Source organism: Falco rusticolus, chromosome 15 (genome assembly GCF_015220075.1).
Source record: "Falco rusticolus isolate bFalRus1 chromosome 15, bFalRus1.pri, whole genome shotgun sequence".
In the NCBI taxonomy this organism is placed as follows: Eukaryota; Metazoa; Chordata; class Aves; order Falconiformes; family Falconidae; genus Falco; species Falco rusticolus.
The window spans coordinates 10,727,574-10,748,126 of record NC_051201.1 but is presented as its reverse complement, the minus strand read 5'-3'; the positions used below and the strand labels follow the sequence as shown (position 1 = coordinate 10,748,126).

General features: G+C 46.0%; 1 protein-coding gene across 2 annotated transcripts in view; it reads right to left on the bottom strand.

The window, feature by feature from the left end:
* Nucleotides 1-20,553, bottom strand: part of LOC119157899 (WT1 interacting protein) — an 87,742-nt gene that overhangs the window by 48,551 nt on the left and 18,638 nt on the right. For both annotated transcript variants that reach the window (XR_005107695.1, XM_037409276.1), the window contains exon 2: nucleotides 5,853-5,954. Coding sequence is in view for 1 of the 2 variants with exons in the window: in XM_037409276.1 (XP_037265173.1) it covers nucleotides 5,853-5,954 (102 nt within the window). In the remaining variant the exon portion in view is untranslated. The remainder of the gene's footprint in view (nucleotides 1-5,852; nucleotides 5,955-20,553) is intronic.

The following is a 20,553-nucleotide window of genomic DNA, read 5'->3' as shown; positions in this document are numbered from 1 at the left end:
ATAGCTACCAGGTAAGAAATGAGCTGCATACCTTTGGGATTATACAGTTTGCTTTGGGCTTCTGATTGATCTTGTGGCGATTTCCTGTGCCTTCAATCCCGTGGCAAAAGTGCAAATTAAAGAAGAATGGCATGTTCAAACATTTGCCTTCATGTAAGAGACAGAACATGTTCCTGTTTTTATGGTGAAATACGTCTCAGCTTTGAGAGTACAGAGACTTCAAACCCTTAGCTCTGCAAAGCTCATTCCCTGCCTGTCTCCTGCACCCTCAGAGTAACAAAAAACAAACCCATATTCCTCATTGTAAAGATTTATTTTACTGCAGTTTTTACAATCATTACCACTGGATTAAAAATTTCAGCCTGAAAAGATGCTGTGGATAGCATTATGAGCTGCAAACTGGAGGCACCTGATAAGTTATCTCCTGCAATGACTATCGAATAAAGCCCCTGAATTCCTGCAACTGATCACCTGCACTTAGAGCACACATGCGATCTGGCATTATTGCAATTATTCTTCAAGAAATTCTGTCATGCTCTAAAATACTACCAAGAGGAATTAGATGAGCTTTTCAGGCAGACATTTTTCAGCTCTTGTCTCCCGTAAGCAAAATCTGCAACTGAACTCCTGCCAAAACCAAAATCTTACACTTAACAGAAGGGACAGTGTATGTTGTTGCCTGAATTCATCTGTTACTTAAGATTCAGCAAAGCGTGCTTACATATAAGTAATATGTATTTAAGCACACGTCTAAGAATTTTGCTGAACCGAGGCCTAAAAGAAGTTCCACTGGTGTTAGGGCTGAAAGAGAATTTGAATCTACATTTTTAAACCATCCTAACAAGCTTCAGTTGTTTTCCCCAATAAGAAATTGTGGATAAAGATCTACATTGAACTACTTGATCCCAGGAAACCAGATCGCTTTGGTGTTTGCATTACCTGCAGAGAATTATCTGACCTCTGAAAAAAAAAAAGGCTATCTGTGGAGCATAGCTTTTTGCAGTAGGCAACAGGGGTTTACACAAAGATGTAACAAAAATTAACTGACAAAGTTCTCACATGCTGAACTTGCTCAGTTACGGGAGCAAGGCTCAACTATCTAAAGCCCACGGAACACATTAAAGAGGCAGAAATGCAGGACATAAAACGTGCCTGCTAAGTCATTTACTTTTCCTTTCCATTCTTCTTCTGCCCTCAGCTCGCTGTCCAGATTTCCTTTTTTTGAGGAGACCCAGTACAACTCTGAATTAGTGTATTAGTGAGTTTTATCCCAAAATTGCCAGAACCTAGGAAAACAATGAAGAGACTTGCCATCCGGACATTTTACCAGAATGTCTAAAGAAGACAGAAGCCTCCTGTTGATTTACCACGTCTCTGAAATATTTCCTCATCTTTCTGACTTCATGATCTCAAGAGCTAACCACCATCACTGTAGAAGAACCCTGAGAAGCCATCCTCACACTTCTACACTAGCAAGGCTGGAGTCCTCACAGAGGTGCCTGCATCTGTGAGCGTATTTAGGTTTTTCTCTTAATTACAAGCAACGCAAACTCTCCAGCCAGGGTGTGATACATGATGGTGGGAGATGAAAAGCACAGCACCGGGGCAAGCACTGTAAGCTCCCAGCATGGCACGGCCCATTCTGCCACATGCTACCCTTTTCAACCAGGGCACCCTGACAGATCACACTTGGCACTGAAACCAAAGTTAAACTCGAAGAAATACCTAAGAAAGGACTGACTTGGGCAGCATTTCCTATTGAGGGTCTCTTCCCACTCCTCTGCATAACTGCACTTGTCTTTGCCGAGCTGAAAACACTCACTGCTGAGTGCTGAAACGAGGCCCTTGGAGGATCCATCACTCATTATCGCATTTCAGCCTGAGTGGTCTCCAAACCACAACTCTACCCAAGGGTTTGAAATATATTTTTTTATATTTTTTAATTGTAGCTGGTTAAATATTGGACCCTTATCTAAATCAAATGTCTTCAGCTAAAGAATTTTTCTTCTCTGGTTACTGTCTTTAATTTCTAAATCCATTATATTGAAAGTAAGACTGATAGCTGCTGGAGGACAGTTCGGATCATTCTTGTTATTTAGAAAAAAAAGAGAAAAAAGAAAGGCAAGTTTGTGTTCTTACTCTAACTCTAATTTCTAAGTTGTAGTGGGCTAGCCCGGCAAGGCTGTGTTCGCGGGGGCACAGGGGTGGCTTCTGTGGGAAGGTGCCAGCAGCTTCCCCCGTGCCCGATGGAGCCGATGCCAGCCGGCTCCCAGCCGGACCCGCTGCTGGCCAAGGCCGAGCCCGGCAGCGACGCTGGCAGCGCCTCTGGGATAACGGGTTTCAAAAGGGGGAAAGTTCCTGCGCAAGAGCAGCTGCAGGGGGAGAGGGGAGGGAGCCCGTGGAGAGCAACAGCCCTGCAGCCCCCAGGCCAGGGCAGGAGGGGGCCGGGGGGGCTCCAGGCGCCGGAGCCCGTGGGGAAGCCCCCGGCGAGGCAGGCTGTGCCCCCAGCCCCGGGGGGTAACGGGGAGCAGACCCCCACCCGCAGCCCCTGGGACCCCAGGCCGGGGCAGGGGCAGCGTGTGAGGGGCAGGAGCGGCAGCGACAGCGTGTGCGGGACTGACCCCAGCCCCGTTCCCCGTCCCCCTGCCCCGCTGCGGGGAGGAGGGAGAGACATCGGGAGCCAAGCTGAGCCTGGGGAGGGGGGAGGGGAGGGGGGAAGCTGTTCTTAACACTCGGGTTAGTTCTCGTTACCCTGATCCCGTTTGATTGGTAACAAATTCAGCTGATCTCCCCGAGTCGAGTCCGTTCTGCCCGTGCCGCTGTGTGGCGAGTGATCTCCCTGCCCTTGGCTCGACCCACCAGCCTTTCGCCTCTCCTTGCATCTTCTCTCCCCTGTCTGGATGAAGAGGGGGGTGACAGAGCCGCTTTGGTGGGCACCTGGCCCCCACCAGGCTCAGCCCACCACATAAGTATACAAAGCAACTGGCACACAGGAACAGTTTTAGGCTGAGTGTACCAATATTCTTCTCCACTCTCCTGTCAAAAGGCTCAGAAGGAGCATTCGTCTGTGCTGTGACATTAATCTTACGAAGGTCATTAGTGATCACCTGTACACTGAATCTAAAAGCTTGGCTGAACTGAAAACTTTCCAAAGGGACATTTGGTCCTAATTTGAAAACAAAGAAGAATAGAGAATCTGCCACTTCTCTTGCTATTTTGTTCCAGCACTTAATCATGCTTATTTTATGAAAACTCTCTTTGATTTCCTATTTGAATTGTGTAATTTCACCCTCCAGAAAAGAGACCTCTTGTGTTTGTCTCCAGTACATGAGACCACTTTCTAATGCCATTTCATGGTAAAAGTATTTAGAAGTTCCAGCCAAATGCCCCTCCCATCGTTTCTGATACCCAAAATTCACTGGGCTCTCAAAATTAGCTTTCCTCCAGCTTTTAATCACCTGTGTAACTCCTTTTGGGCTCTCTCCAGGTTTTCTTCATCTCTTTAAAGGTGGGCACCAAAACCAGAGCACAGAACTCTCACCTGGGTCCCACCAATGTCACACTGAAGGTAAAATGAACTCCCTGTTCATGAACTGCGATACTGTTCACATTTCCATTTGGCTACTTGTACAAGAGGTCCTGTAAAGCCTCTTGAGCTGCACATCCCAAGATGCAATTCCCACAAATGGAACCTGCACGCCTTGTGTCCAATGTCTGGATCCACTGGCACTGCCCTGAATCATTCTGTTTTTTCCAAGGACCTCACAGCTCCAAATAAAGTAGAAAACCAAAGAGTTAACTCAACACCCCCTTTCCAGCTACGCTCATTTTGATATTATTTTGGAGCTGAGTTGAGAGGAAAAGCTCTACTTTTGACTTACGGTTGTGTGTAGCAGAACCTAAGCTTTGATCAAGATTTTTTACCCGTGCCCAGGCACTACTGCCACACAGCAGCACATCCACCTTTTCAGTACCCAACATAAGAAACACCCCCCACATTCCCCTTCGGGTGGGACTGTATCAGAGGTTGCAGGCAGAAGGATATCCAAGCCGTTCTCACTTGTGAAACACCCTGGTGGATGATAGCTGGGCCCTCCAGCCCACAAGCAGTACAGCGAGAACCTCAGTAGACAACCTGGAGCACTTTAACCCCGTGCCTGCGCATGACTCACAGAAAGCTGTGTGAATCACAGAATTCCACTGGCACGGTGGGGTGGGGCAAAACTATGCTCCGAACGGACACGTCTCAAGTCGCCCTACGGTAGATGTACACTGGCCGCACACACCTCACCAGAACAGTCAGAAAAGCTCGTTGTGCTTTTGAACAAAGTTGGGTTTGTATATTGCTATTAAAATACATTCCTTGGTCCTTATACATTCTTCTGAGGAACAGTGACCTGTGTACAGACGCCTGTGGCAGCAAACATGCATCCTGCCCACTTAAACATGTCTGCCTGAGAGAAGAAGCTGGAATTCACCCATGCAATTAAGTTAGGTTAATGTCTGCCATGAGCGCATAGGTATTATCCGATACCGTATTTTGTAATCCTCTGCTAAGCAGGATGCTGTTCACTTTGGGAGCCAACAAAATAGCTACTCATTCACTGTCAGACTTGAGCAAAGTCAAGACTGCTCCCTGAAGGTTTGAGATGAGTTTATTCTAGAACCCGCTAATGGTCCAGAGTCATTTATAAAGGTCACTAAATCCTATGCCCAGGTTGTAGGTTTCTTTAAACCAGTATTTATCTGTACAACTCTCAGGAGAAAAGACAACAGTTATCCTTTCACAAGTGAACTTTACAATGATCTTTTCATTATCAACTTATTTGGTTCTACGACAATGATCTTTTTCTAATCCTTAATTAATCTTTTTTATAAAGGATTTATACTCGGCACATTCTGCTCAGAGTAAATCATCTGCTGTGTATATGTATCACAACAAGTTCTTTAACATCCAGGCAAATATTTTCATATATTAGGAATCTAAATAAATATGTGGGTATATAAAAAAAAATTGTCCGACTCCTGAAAATTGAGCTCTCATACTTGCCTTGAACTCAGTGGGAATTTGTGAGCTCTCAGCAGTTACAGACAAGACATCAAGTAAGTTTCCAAGTTAAGTTCACAATGTTTGACTTAAGACAAACACTTCTGAAAGTGCTGCCCTCAATTTTTCCAAGTCCTGTTTTTCCACTGGCAAAGCCACAACTTCCCCAAATCACATACAGAATACATCACTTTCACATGCATTCAAATGAAAAGAGAAATCTAAAAAGGTCCTGAGCACAGCAAGGAGGAGACAGTGATTTACCTGCAAGTTTTCCTCTACAAAATAAAATATTGTAGTAGCTTAAGGTATTTCAACATGCAGTTTCTATTTGTTCGTATCACATTTAAACATAAGAGAACAATTTCTAAGCATTAGGTATACACAAAAATGACAAGTATACATGCTTGACTAGAGCTGCATTTGCAAATAGAAAGTGAGGGAAGATACAGTTTTTGGCTGCACAAATTTTATCGTTTTTCTGTAAAAATGATAAATGCACATTACACTTCCATTAAACACAGTGGTTTAAAGCATGTAGTGCTTATAATGGCCAGGTTGAAGCCATTTTGTAAATGCAGCCCTTAAAACAACCAAATACTACTTTTCTGGGCTGTTGCTTAGGAAAACACCATTGAACACTTACAGATGGCAAATAAAAAACATCTTTTGAAGCTGGAGTCTTGCGTGGGAATTTTGCCTCAGGCAGCAGGCAAGATGAGGTCTCACTTTGTACACTGGTTGCTAAAGGAATACATATTACAAAAGGAAGCCACTTAATAAGGTTACGGTAGATCCGACTTACCACAAGAGCAGCACGTGAAGCAGTTGGTATGATAGAGGTTACCCATTGCTTGGCAAGCCTGGCTCGCTCCATACACACCTTTTCCACATTTTATACAAATACCTACGAAGCAGAAAGAGAATGACAGTTAGAATCCTCTGCAGCACCTAGAACCAGCTCCAGGCCATTTTTTCGTAACACTCATGATACCCCTGCATCAGGCCCTGAATTCAATGAGCTCCTCACCCTGAACAGATTCAAGTACCCAAGATACCACCAGGTGGCTTGAATGCAACAAATAGATGGAAATATAAAATTAGAAGCAAAAATAAAAAAGCGAAGGGGTGGAAAGTTTCTGCTGGTGTTTCAATGCATGGAGATTGAGGCTGTCTAAAGAAAGAAATCTAAAGGAGGCAGGCACAACAGGAGAGGGCAGAAAATCCATACACTCTCTGGAAATAACTCCATTTGCCCAAGAAATAATGTAGTGAGACCTTCACAACTAAGTGCTCCACCACATCACATTCAATAATCACTAATAAAACAACCACCGAGTCCAAAACCAAAATACTTCTCTTTGCCCCTCTCCAGATGCAACATCAAGAACACTGGTCCATGGTGAAAGCCATGCAGTACTGGGAAAACGGGTTCATCAGTCACATTTAGTAATTGTTTAACTCTCCATGGATGGTAGCATGTAACCTCATAAACACAACCTGGCACCTTACAAAAGAGAAGAGCAAGACTTCTGCCCTCCTTACAGTCTAAGGACAAAAATTCCGGCTCACAGTTTTGCTTCAGTGGGGTCAGAAATTCACCTTCGCTGACCAAGCCCGCTTTTGGTGATGCCAAGGATGACTCCCACGAGGGACCAAAGTACGAAGAGCCAACGTAGCACTAGTGAAGTCAGCGGTTAGCTCCACAAACAGCAGACTCACAGAAAAGGTCGTAACTTCAATAAACTCTACAAACAGGAGGTTTTGGGGTGGGTTTTTGTTTGTTTCTAAAAGGCTTTTTCTTCACAGTTATAGCTTTAAAAGCCTTTTGCCCATGCATTTTTTTCTATCTAGGTGTAACCTCTCTAAATTCAAATGAGGGCAGGGACATGAAATTCAGGTATCACTTTGCTTCTGTATCCCCATGAAGAAGTAATGAAATGCTGGAGAATCCACATCCTTCTGTCACATACTCAGGACTACCAATTTTAGGTTTTTCTGAGATGTCCAATGGTCTCTATTTAATTGGAGCAGGACAGTACATCTCAAGACAAGGCTGTGTGATATCTTTAAAATACTACAGTAGAAAATAAAGATTGAGATTTTTGCCTCACACAACTCTATAATGAAACTGCTGCACTCCATGTGCTGTTTGAAGCCCTATTTCTACAAATGCACACACAAACTTGGCATTAAACACTAGCATTAACGAAACTGCTAATACGCTTGAATGTAGGAACTTGAGAACTACAAAACTGGGCTTTAATCATCCAGAATTCTCCCCAGCTATGCTGTGAACATTTTATACAAACACACAGAAAATACAAATACAAGCACTTTAGGGGAAAATTAGCGTATTATACACTGGTAGAAACTTCAATAGCAGAAAACCCCCAAATTTAAGGTAACAAACTGTTTGGTCTCTCAGTTCAGTGTCCATGGGCTTTGCTTTTATTCACTCCAGCATATGAATTGGTCTAAGCTGCTCACACCACAGAGACAGAAATACTGTTTGTCCCTGGCAGGCACCCGTACGGTGAAAAGTAAGCCTGGCAGAAGAGCAGTACCCAGTAACGCAGTGGAGACTGCACCCAGGCTCTCAGCAAGGAGATAGTCACACACAACACGATTCCCATGGATGACTGTGCCCCCCCAGCTATTCAAGACACATTTTAGACACTTATGTGGTGGGCTGAGCCTGGTGGGGGCCAGGTGCCCACCAAAGCAGCTCTGTCACCCCCCTCTTCATCCAGACAGGGGAGAGAAGATGCAAGGAGAGGCGAAAGGCTGGTGGGTCGAGCCAAGGGCAGGGAGATCACTCGCCACACAGCGGCACGGGCAGAACGGACTCGACTCGGGGAGATCAGCTGAATTTGTTACCAATCAAACGGGATCAGGGTAACGAGAACTAACCCGAGTGTTAAGAACAGCTTCCCCCCTCCCCTCCCCCCTCCCCAGGCTCAGCTTGGCTCCCGATGTCTCTCCCTCCTCCCCGCAGCGGGGCAGGGGGACGGGGAACGGGGCTGGGGTCAGTCCCGCACACGCTGTCGCTGCCGCTCCTGCCCCTCACACGCTGCCCCTGCCCCGGCCTGGGGTCCCAGGGGCTGCGGGTGGGGGTCTGCTCCCCGTTACCCCCCGGGGCTGGGGGCACAGCCTGCCTCGCCGGGGGCTTCCCCACGGGCTCCGGCGCCTGGAGCCCCCCCCGCCCCCTCCTGCCCTGGCCTGGGGGGCTGCAGGGCTGTTGCTCTCCCACGGGCTCCCTCCCCTCTCCCCCTGCAGCTGCTCTTGCGCAGGAACTTTCCCCCTTTTGAAACCCGTTATCCCAGAGGCGCTGCCAGCGTCGCTGCCGGGCTCGGCCTTGGCCAGCAGCGGGTGCGTCTGGGAGCCGGCTGGCATCGGCTCCATCGGGCACGGGGGAAGCTGCTGGCACCTTCCCACAGAAGCCACCCTGTGCCCCCGCGAACACAGCCCTCCACACAAAACCACTACAAAGCATTTCTGAAACTAAACTGTTGCCGTTCAACGCATCATTTACACAGCCACCTGTATGGGCTGTGTAGTGAGATCAGTTTAAATGCGATACTGTCAAGTTAAAAAAAAAAAAGTATTTGAAGAATCTTTCTATGCTATTGATTCAAATACTGAAACGGAAAGACCTTTCTTTTTTTGTTTGTTTTGTTTTCTTGGTGTTTATACCTTTAACTCCATTAATTCAAACAATGAAAAGTGATTAGCCTTTCATTCAACTAGCTCAACATCCTGGCACAATGCTGGCATTTTGGACCATAAGAATAACTGTCAAATGAAACCAATTTTAAAAAGCAATAAATCTAATGTATAGATTATAAGCTAAAGATATATCTATATATAGAGACACAGATCTACATGATCAACAATAAGAACACTATAATTTTTTTAAAAAATATTAAACCTGATTTCAGTGAAGCAGGAACTATAACTTTAGTATTATCAGATGCCAATGTCCCAAGCTAAACGTGCAATACAAACGACCTGCCAGTTAGATCAATCAGTTAATTGTAAACAAAGTGTCAAGAAAACACTGGTCCTGAGGCTAGCTCAACTCTGATACAGGAAATGGGAATTTCAGAAAATTTGGTGCCTTATCCAAGGCTGTTAGGTCTAATTATTTATTTGTAACCAAAGGTTATGAAAAATATCTGCTATTTGCCATGAGTTAATGGTTAACTGCTGATGAAGGCTGGTTATTGATTACTGTGGACACTGATCAGAAAAGGTGTCCCGTCAGCCAGTAGCTGCAGGAATTACACCCATCAGAAGCACAGCACCCACCAACCTGCCCTCTACCTCATCATATACCACGAGCTCTGCCGTAACCCCAGTCTCTCCTGGCCCTCAGGCCAGAGAGGTTGCACACACAGCAGAGAACATGGGGCTCACCTCTGAAACAAGCTATCCTGTTACTTCACTGTCAGGTCTTTGTACAACATTTCAGCTTGCTCTTGGCAGTGGAGCCAGAAGAAAGCCCTTTCAGAGCTCTCCAGCTCTCTGCACCCTTCTTGTCCATCCTTCCATGTCAACCCTGTACCCGGGACTGGCAGCTATTAGTAGTCTGACTGCGAGGTTACGCTGAGAGATCTACCTTTTCCCATTTACACTTAATATTATTCAAAGAGCAGAAATCCACAGTCTGTAATTCTCTGGCATTTCTGTCTATAACCCCTCATGCACAAATCTTGATAAATGACGTTATTGCCTCATTTCTTTGCCGTTGCTTCACCGAACCATCAAAAGCAACAGAAGGATTTATTGTGGATGTTAAACTTACATTGGCCTCTCCAGCAAGTGATTCGTTATAAGCAGCTGTCAGTTTGTTAAATTGTTTTCTCTAAGACTAGTCATTAACTCCAGGAATGAATGACCACAGAGATGATTAGCATACTAAAAAAGTGCATATATAATTCCAACAGTGTATTTTGGAAAACATACATGCAGCTGTGGTGTGAGTATAGTTTGAGCTCATAACTACCAAGGAAAAGCACTGATTACTGTTCAGGTCTGGTTTTCCACCAGTTACAGCCCAGACTGCACACTGCAAGCTTGTGAAAGCCTTGACATAACAGCTACATCACTCTGCCCTCCCCCCCCCGCCGCCCCAATTTAATTCCAAAGCTTGTTAAACTGCGGATGAAGAATGTTCTGTTACAGAGCATTCATGTCTCGTTTCTGACACTTCACTTGACGTGACTTCAGATCAACTGCTTCAGCCTTTATACAATATACTTTGCCCCTCCCAACACCTCTATTCTACGCAGCCAACTGCACCTCCAGTTCTTTAACACATCAGCTGTAGCATTTCCACTCAAGTCATCGGCTCCTCTACAGATGTGGTGTCTCTCTTTAGCTCAAAGATGATGTTACAAGGTGTTGCATATACCCAAAGTCTGCATAAAGGTTGGCTGAGTGCGAGCACAGGATCACAGCATTCCTTCACTGCAGTGAAGAGATGTTTGCATCCTCACACACTGGTTAACCAAACATGAGAGCAGAGACTGAACAAACAAACTCTGTGGACCACGGCAAAAGACCATCAACAAAAATGACACTAGAAAGAGTGAGAGCTCCCAGAGATTCCTGCTGGAGTCAGCAGCAGCACATTGCCACAGTGCCCCACACCTTTAACCAGTTCACTTCACCGAGCCTGACCATGTCCATCAGAAGGGCATCTCTGGACACAACCGAGGCAAGCCTCCAGCACTGCAGAGTAACACAGCCATCAGAAGCACGATGCTTTCTGGGTAATTCATGCATTAGCAAAACACTAATATCAGCACCGCAAGAAAACAAGACAGCTATTTTCTGATGTAGTCAATGATTTTGCTCTAGACTAAGAGAGACCAAATGCAATGAGTTCTAACATGCAAACATATCAGCAACAACCTAGAGAAAATATTAAAGCTATTCGATTTTTGCTCAGCCTGTTACAATGTACTTGTAAGAGTTCCCTGTAGTAGCCTATGCATTAGAAGAAGTTCAGTTTGGGACCTGTACATCAAATCCTGGGATCCTCTTTTGACCATGTCAGTGCAGGTTGGTACTTCATACAGACTTCACCAGGTACCCATAATTGGGGGGCGGGGGCAGGGTGGAGCAGACAAAGGTTAAATGGAGCATGTATAATGACAGATATATAACCACCTTTTGGCCAGGTCTTGTCCTCAGTCGTGTGTGGAACTCAGCCTGTGCCTAATACCATCCTCACCTAACCTGAAGTCATGGGTTTAGCACAAACACCAGAAAAGCCTCTATCACATGGCCTCTCAACTTCAGTACACGGCAGCTGTATGAGTCAGAGGGAGAATCTGGCTATCACACTCCTTGACAGCACACCACAGCTCAAGGATGACCTGCAGCTTTACTGTCTTACAGCCACACCGTATCTCCAGGATAACTGCTACATGCTGCCTACTGTAGGAAACAACCAAGCCCTGTCATCAAGAGTTATGGTAAAGCTAAAATTAACAACTAACACATGGCACAAATGACTCCCTGCCTCTGCAGTTCTGTTCATGCTGCAGTGCTGGGAAAAGGGCGGGTGAACGTCACGCTGGGCTACTGCAAAATCCCTGTTTCTTCTCTCAGACAGGGAAAGACCATCTCTACTTGAGTCCTCAATGAGCTTTTCCACACCTGTGGCCCACCCAAGGTGCAGGGGCAGGGAAATTAAAACCTACAGCTGTGAAGCAGGAAGAAGAACGGAGGAGGGAAGCCTTAACAGCTCAAGAAATCAAACTGCAGCAACAGGGGCCAGCTACAAGAGCAGGAGGGCTGTGGAGGAGCTGCATCAGATGCCTGCAGTTGTCACTAGCCACGGGAGCTGTTCCCACATGGGCTACAGTGTCTGCAGCCAGCGATCTCACACCCAGGCAGGTTTTACACAGGGTGTTCCTAGGACATTTGAAAACACATTCTTCTAAGGTAGGTAAATAGCGAAACATCAGAGGTGCCCTGAGCCTGGGCAGCCCTGCCACTGCTGCAGCAGTACCTGCCCCAGCTGCCAGCAGCTACTGTGCAGACATCCTGGACTGCAGCAGCTCAGATGCTGAGAGGCGACTTCAGGCAAGAAAAATGCTCCCTCCCTTCCAACAACCACAGGAGGAAGGCTCTTCCAACACACACGTCATCTCCCGGCCAGAGGCAGATAGAAGAAACAAGGCATCTACACAGGGCGCAGGGGCAGAGCCTCTTCCCAGCAGCCAGGCAGGAGCGAGGGAGGCAGCCTGGGAAACTCTCCCAGCCCTCACCAACACGAGTAGCTCTTGCTGGAGGGCTTTAATTTGTCGCCTGACAGATGCCTGGCAAATGTACCAAAGCTTGAATACCCAACATAAAGTAAGATCTGGTCTGTACAAGTTATAAATAAGTAAACGTATCCTGGACATGTTCAGCAGCAACCACTTGTGATAGGAACGATGGAGGGACTGTCACGCTAAGCTCTGCCCTCTGCCCCAGGGGAAGGATCAGAAAACACCGTAACTTGGAATTAAGGTTGAAAATGATAAAGAAAAGCAAGAAACGCTCAGGTAAACATTTTAAGCTCCACCTCCCAAGCCACAGCCCCTCCACACCTGGCAACACCCCACAGCCAGGAGGGACTTGATCCCATCCAGTAACAGCTCTGGCTTGCAAGTACCCACATACACTCCCCTCACAGCAACCTGGCTGGAGCAGGCTGAACTAGAGGAAGATGGGCTGCAACACCTAAAGCAAATCACAGCTTAAGCAAAGCAAGACAAGAAGCAGGCTGTGGACCAGCAAACTTTCTGCTGTCACTGTCAAACCTTACTGAGATTGCCCCCAAACTTGCTTTCCTCCTCAAGGAAGCAAGGTTAAACCCCCACCAATAAACTGCTTAGACCCTGACTTCAAAAGATCTCTATCGTTTCGGTACCTGCCTCCTACAGGAGGCTTTGCTCAATATATAGGCTTAGGGCAGGAGGGATGCACGTGGAGAAAAATCAAAATTTGAAATTAATTTATGTTTGGTTACAAATGCGGTGAAGTTCACGTTCACTGGAAGTTTTCTAGATGTAAGCTCTAGGTTCTAACTCCAGCTCCTGGCATAACTTACGGTACCTGCACACTGCCTGTTGCTTAAGGAGGCTGTGGCTCGTGTAGGACAAAGCTGCTGGGAGAGGTCAGGGCCATGAAGGGAGGCACTGGGGCCGGTTCCAGGAACGATAGTGCTGATCAGGACACAGGAGCTGAGCTTTACTTGCCTGAGGGATCAGCACTGCCAGCAGGGCTCAGCCTCAGCCTATTCCGGCTTGCTTCAGTAAATACATGGGCTATTCTGTTTTGTCAGAAGCTTTCCAGAGTTTCAAGCGTAGGGTAGGTGACAGGCAAGAGGCTGGGAACATAGAAGGCTGTAGAAACAACCCTTGAACACCATCCTCCCGGATTCTGTATTTTAGAAGCTATGAGTCCAGGGTAGGTCTGTGCTGATGAGCTGAACCATAGCAGCTCCAAGTCAGCCCTGCAGGGTGGGGGGTGTCATGGGAGCCAGTATCAGCTGTGATTAGCAGCTGCTGAGAACTGGAAGGCTTTGGTTACTGTTAAAGTAGATCCACCCCATCACACAGCGAAAGCCTGACGCTAGCACAGTAAATGCTTATCACTTAGAATCATAGCATATCTCAAGTTGGAAAGGACCCATAAGGATCATCAACTGCTTCATACAGTATGTGAAATTACTGCTCTGAACCATGAAATTACTGACACTATCTGCACAGAGTTGATCCTGAGTCGGCTGCAGCCAGCCAGCATGCTTCTGCATAACTTCCTTTTGTGTGGATCTCCGACTCTGCCACGGAGCCTCCAGACACCATAAGGCATATCACAGGCCTTTTGTTCTGTGCAGTGTTTTAGTTATGCTGACACTTGGTTTACAAATATTCATTCATTTCTCTGCTTCTTGATTTAATGCATGGCAGTTCCAGGACGATTTATACTTCTCACTTGGCATTTATAGAAAGATCTTTTGCTACTGAGGCAATGAACTGGAAGACCAAGCAGTTCTTGTGGCTGCCCTATCATCTGTGCCACTTTGGGTTGCTTTGTCTGCGATTCAGAGCTCAGCTGACTGCTCAAGGTTCATGCTCAAGTTGACAACCACAGCACAAGGGGACTTGAAAATAACTTTAGCAACTGAATGATTGTAAAAAAAGAAAATCCTTCTTCTGAAAGTACCTTGTGGCTACTGGGATTAGCAAAGCAAGGCACAGAAAAGCAAAGAGACATGTACAACTGGGGGTGGGGGGGGGGTGGGGGGGGGGGCAGGGAGGGTAAAGGAGAGCACCACTGGGAATGAATAACTTGGGGATTTACAGATATGCTTTTCCCTCCTTCCCCATGCTACTGCCCCTCCACTGCTGAACATGTGAACGTCTTGCTGTGGACATGCATCCTCTTACAGCCCAAAGGGACAGGTCAACAAGGCCTTTCAGCTCAAACCGTGCTTATTTTGCCCAGAACATAACGTGTGTGATCAAACATGTAATTCAGCCCGTTTGAGGAGTGCAGAATTTCTAGTGCAGTGGTAGCAGCAATCAGGTGCAGACAGGCAAGGGCCAGCAAAAACTTGAGCTTGTACAACTGCTGGTAAAAGACAACACACCACCACATGCAGAGTCACGAAGCAAGCCCAACAGACACACACATAGGTCACACAGACAGTAGAAGTCAGTGATGCTCCTACAGGTCCTAGTTTCAGTCCAGGAAGATCTACTCCCCAGTGCTCCTCAGCAAGTTTCTTTTGGGGAAGCTGGTGTAGAGCACCAGGGGCATTCAGTCCAGCTGCATATTCACACTGATTTAAGAAGAGGGTAGACCTTCACACTGCATACCCCAATACAATAGATAACAGAAGTGGCAGTTCAGAGATGACAACAGAAGAAATTTCTCAAAAAAAAAAAATATTCAGGTTGCAAATGCACTCACACAAAAACATATGCGTTTTAATCAACATGGATACTGCAGTTTCTACCACTGCTTTAATTTCTACAAGTTCATTTAGCTCGTTGCCAACCAGAGATCATCTGAGCTCTGGGATGAGATGCTTGTCCATGCCATTGCTTTAGGCTTATTCTGGCATAATATAGGTCAGAATGTGGACCTGTTAAGTTTTTTTTAAGCTGTTTCCAGTGGCAGGTTTACAGACATTAGGACAGTTTTATTACAGTAAATAAACAATAAATGAAGTATTTAAAGCTCTTATTTTCATCACCTTTCCTTTGTGCTTACTGATACCACACATTAATAATAGTATATCTATATACACATTGCAGATTTTCCTATCAAAATGACAGTGATCACAGTACAGAACCAGCCGGCAATGCCGCTGTACCAGCTCCCTTCTGCAGTTTTGACTTTCTTAGTTGTCTTCAGCAAACCACTTTGTTTCCATGTGTCTTGGTTCCTTTCTGTATTAAACAGCAGCCACTGACACCTGTGTAGTCTTCAGAGCAAAAGCTTTCCAAGATGACATGGAAAAAACAGATTCAATTTAAATACTTCAGCTTAGAAAAACCTGTGCAACCAGGTAACAGTAATACTGAAAGCACCAACACGATGCAGTCCATATACCCTGAACTCTACAGTATGTCACACCTGAAAACATCAGCTGCACAGACATAAAGTGGAGAGACTTTTCATTATTCTCCTGACAATGCACACATGAGTCATCACTCTAATATATGGCAGAAAAAGGTCATATATTACAGCTGCCTTCCTTGACACATTTAAAACAAGTTCATGATTAGACAAGGAGACTAGTCTGAAAGTTTCCAGGTGCACTTCTGTTTTCTTAGATAATGGTCTATTTCCAGAACAAGCATGAGAGTCTGCAAAAGGCATGTTACACAGCCACACTTGGTTATAAATTCAGCAGCTCCTTCTACAAGCAGTACCCAAGCGCGACATGTCCACAGCAGCCCTGCATTTCCACCACCCACCCTGCAAAAGTGCTACTGACACTGGCTCACTAGTTTTCACCTGCTGCATGGAGGTTCTTTATCATTTCCAGAAGTATAAATAGGTTTGCTTAAACAAAAGCATGCATACAGGCGAACCATTTTTTCTTTCAGTCACTGCTAGTCAAGTGACTCAATGATGCTTTAAGAACATAGGGAGGAGAGGGATATACCTTCCTGTAAGAACATCCTTCAGGAACAACAATTTCATCAAGTCATTTGCCATAGGTTTCTTCCACCTTCAGCTCATGAAAGACACTAGTTCTAAAGCAGCTAACGTGGCAAGCCTCGCTTTCCCTGCCTTGGCGACAGTGAAAAGCCCAGTCTTCACTGCAGCTTAAGGCTCAATCCAGGGAGGTGCCCAGTGCTAGTGCAAACAGCCACACTCCTCTACTCCAGCAGGACAGGAAGACTCTTAGACCATAAGAAAAGCCTGTCCCGATCTAGCAAACTGAAAACCCTTGGGACAGCTGGTCAAATACAGCACTAACATCATGTAAACAGGAGATTCTAATTTTGCCACCTCCACCTCCGGGAAACAGTAACACTAAATACTGCATGTGTAGGCTCATTTCCTTCCTATAGATCCAAGGGGGCAGAGAGGAGTAGTAAAAAATTAGAAAATCAGCACAGTACCAACATCCACAGCAAAATGAGGCTTCTACGGACCTGGGCAGTCCTGTATGTTCAGCTGCTCTCTACTGCAGACACAAGGCAGACAAGCAGTGGTTGTTCCAGGTTTAGTGATCTTCCCGTCTGCAATGATTCTTAGAAGAGGGTAACTCTGAGCTTCGCGTAACCATGAAGGGACCTGAGCTCCATTTTCAACTTCATTGACTTGCTCTCCAAGGCAGCTGTGGCGAGCCAGCATTGCTCAGATCCACGGGAGCGGACAGATCTCATTTCACCCAGCAGTGACCCTTCCACCGAGACAGGCAGCAGCACTGCAGTAGATGAGGCCATGTTCCAATGACTGAACAAATCCAGTTTTACAACTCTTAGTATCATATAAAAAGATGCCACACAGTGTAAAGAACTGATGGTTAACTTCATATTGACAGGATTTCTGCTAGATCAGGTGTCCTCTGTCTGGACTTCTTTGACTTTTTGCTGGATCAGGTCTTGTCAGGTCCACTCTCCAGCAGATGGCATGAACTCTGGGGTACGCGGTCCATCTGGCCGATTCCACGGAAATGTGAACACACACTTAATCCACATCCAATTAGTATTGATGATGAACCAGAAATGCACAAATATCACACTCAAGACCACCCCCTCTCGCTTGCTTTGTTCCTGTCTCACTCATCTTCACACAAAATGGGAGAAAAGCCAGTATAAAAGGCCAGAAAATTGGGGTGTGTGGGATGGGTGCTGAGATTGGAGCTAGTTTTCTCAGATGAAAACAGTGGGAAATAGGCATGATCATAGCGCTGAACTAAGAAGTATGTGTTAACTCCGCTTACGCACTCACTTATGCACTGTTTCCCAGCTAGTGACAAACCATCATCCAGAATTAGCAGACTGCATGCCTAGAAGCACACTTGGTTTTTTGCCACCCATCTTTAATAGTCTCACAGACTAACCAACAGTGGAAGCGTCTGGCTCCTCTGCAAAAGCTAGGCACAGAGAGAAGAAAAACTACATACAAGCCACTTGTCAGTGAGTTATCTCAGAAAGGACCTAGCAAAAAAGCCAAACCCCAACTATACACAGCGTTTTGGCATCATCTGCTCTTTTTGCAACCTACCCACTGTACCTGCAGCCAAACCCTTGGCCTACAACATCTATGGAGAAATGCGTGACCACTTAGTCAAAGCGCTAAGCTGCTCCTATTAATAAACACATGTCCTGCAATCGCACTTGGCACTCGGATGCAAACAGTGAAATATAATTTAGCCTTTGACATTAGCCATTGAGGCCATTTGCTTGAGGGGACAAAGGATTTATCTTTCAAAACCATCACTGAGTATAGCGCTGGCACTGGCACCCCAGCGCCTAGCAAGCCTCGTCCTCACAAAACAGGTATCGGGCAGCTGCCAGCCAGCCCTTATTGCTGCGGGACCCAACCGCACATCACAGCAGGCTTGCGCCCAGAACTAGCACTGGGTGCATTCTTCTGCACCCACCCTGCTCACCGCCTCCAAGCCAAGACAGCAAGGCATCCTTTAAGTTGATTTTTGGATGATGGACTCCATTTCTTGTGGAACTGGATGCCAGACTGAAGTCAATGTGATGAACAAGCAGCAGGATGCTCTTTTCTCCTACTCCTGACACCCCACCACCCAGACATCACTCATTCAGTGAGTAACTCATCAGCCCCACCACCCACAAACATCAGACAGCAAAGGAGCTGTGGCTAAATTTTTAGCCACACTTAGAAAAAATACAGCTAAAGCACAGTTATGGAGCAAAATCCTCCAGGACAATTATTCATTAAAAATCTTTAGAGAGAGAGCAAAAAGAAAGCTCAAGAACTGCAAAACCAGGAAAGAGTGAGCAGATAGAAAAGACCAAAGAGTTAGGAAGGTAATTTTCCACTTTGTTAGTTACAGAAAACATCTCCAAATAAATGTGATCTTATGCACTTTATCAGCCAAACCTCCCCTCTCCATTTTGAAAGGTCACACAAAGTGGTGAAATGTTAATTTACGTCTTAGAGGACCAGCTGAAAAGTAACAGAAACATGTAATCTTCTCATAATTATGAAGTCAACACTTAACTGATATGAGAAGCCTCTATTCATAGCAGCTAAAAGGAGCATTCATTCCTCTTTACATCATCCCTTTAGTGTTACGTCTTGATGCAGTTTTCAGCAGCAGGTGAAATCACTAAAAATTGGAAACAGTGTGAAAAATTTTCCTCTCCTGTATCTGGTTTTAATTAAAATACTCAGCAAAACACAGAGGAGCTATAAAGAGAGGTAACCCTTTCCACCCAGACTGTACTGTCTGTTCATCCATCATTACAGAGCCCAGTGGAAACCCCACACGCAATGTCAGTGGTATTTTTGCTACTACTAAAGCAGCAGTCCAGATTAGGATCATGACAAAAGCAATAGAGGGTATTTCACATTTGATTACGATCTAGGTGGTAAGTGTTTTGTGGCCTTTTAAGTTTCAGAGGGTCTGCCTGAGAAGTAGGCACACCAGAGGGGCTACTATTCTGGGTGAGACCTGAGCTGCCCCACAGGCTCAGACCACGGCAGAGGGACCTTCTGCGTGGGCGCTTGGTAGGAGCTGGCACCTCTCCCACCCAAGACCTACCCACACCAGAAGCTGTCACAACCCACTCCCAGCCCTGCAGTCCCGTTCAGACACAGCTCTTGCGGACAAGCTGCCCCCACAGTGAGGATATGCAGTGCACGGACAGAGTGTGCGGGCACCCACTTCCCAGGCAGACACCCAGGGCAGGCATTCAGCTTTGGTATCATGGTGAACCAACTCGGCTGGGACAGAACACCATTTCAAGATGCTGTTGGCTTTCTTTGCCACAAGGGCACACTGCTGGCTCGAGTCGTGTAGGATCCCAGAGGGCCTTCTTGCAGAGCTGTTTTCCAGCCCGTGGGCCCCCAGCTCATACCATGGTACAAGGTTGTTGCTCCCCACGTGCAGGACTTGGCATTTCCCTTTGTTGAACTTCACAAGGTTCCTGTTAGCCTGTTTCTCCAGCCTGTCAAGATCCTGCTGAGTGACAATACATCCACCTAGTCTATCAACTATTCCTTCCAGTGTAGTACAATCTGCAAACTTGCTAGAGGTATACTCTGTCCCATCACCCAGGTCATTAATGAATATATTAAACAGTGCTGACCCCAGTACTGACTTCTGAGGTCCACCACTTGTGAACGGCCTCCAACTTGACCTTGTCCTGCTGGTCACAACTCTCAGTCCAGCAGCTCAACCAGTTTTCTGTCCATCTCACAGTCCACCCATCTAGTCTGTACTTCATCAGTTCGTCTAGAAGGACATTACCGGTGACAGCATCAAAAGCTTTGCTAAAGACAAGACCAACAACATCTACTGCTCTCCCCTAATTCACAGAGCTTTTCACCATAGAATGCCAACCCAGTACCCCTGCTCCACAGTTTCCCTAGTCACCCTTTCCTTCGTACATCTGGAGAAGCACTTCTTGACCTTCACATCCTCCACAAGATTCAGCTCCAGGCAAGCCTTGGCTCTCCTGACCCCAACTGTGCATGCTCACATCATGTTTTTACATTCCTCCCAGGTCACCTGTCCCTGCCTCCACCTCTTATACATTATAAATTTCCTTTTCATTTCCTTCTTAGGAGCTCCTTGCTCATCCATGCAGGCCTCCTGCCACCCTTACTTGACTTCCCGCATGGTCAGGATGGACCATTCCTGAGCTTGGAGACAACAATCCTTGAAAAATCAACCAGCTTTCCTGGACACCTTTTCTCTTCTTCCTAGTTACTTTATAACTCCTTTAAATCAGTAAGGTACAGAATTTATATATGCAAGATCCAAAGTCAGGACA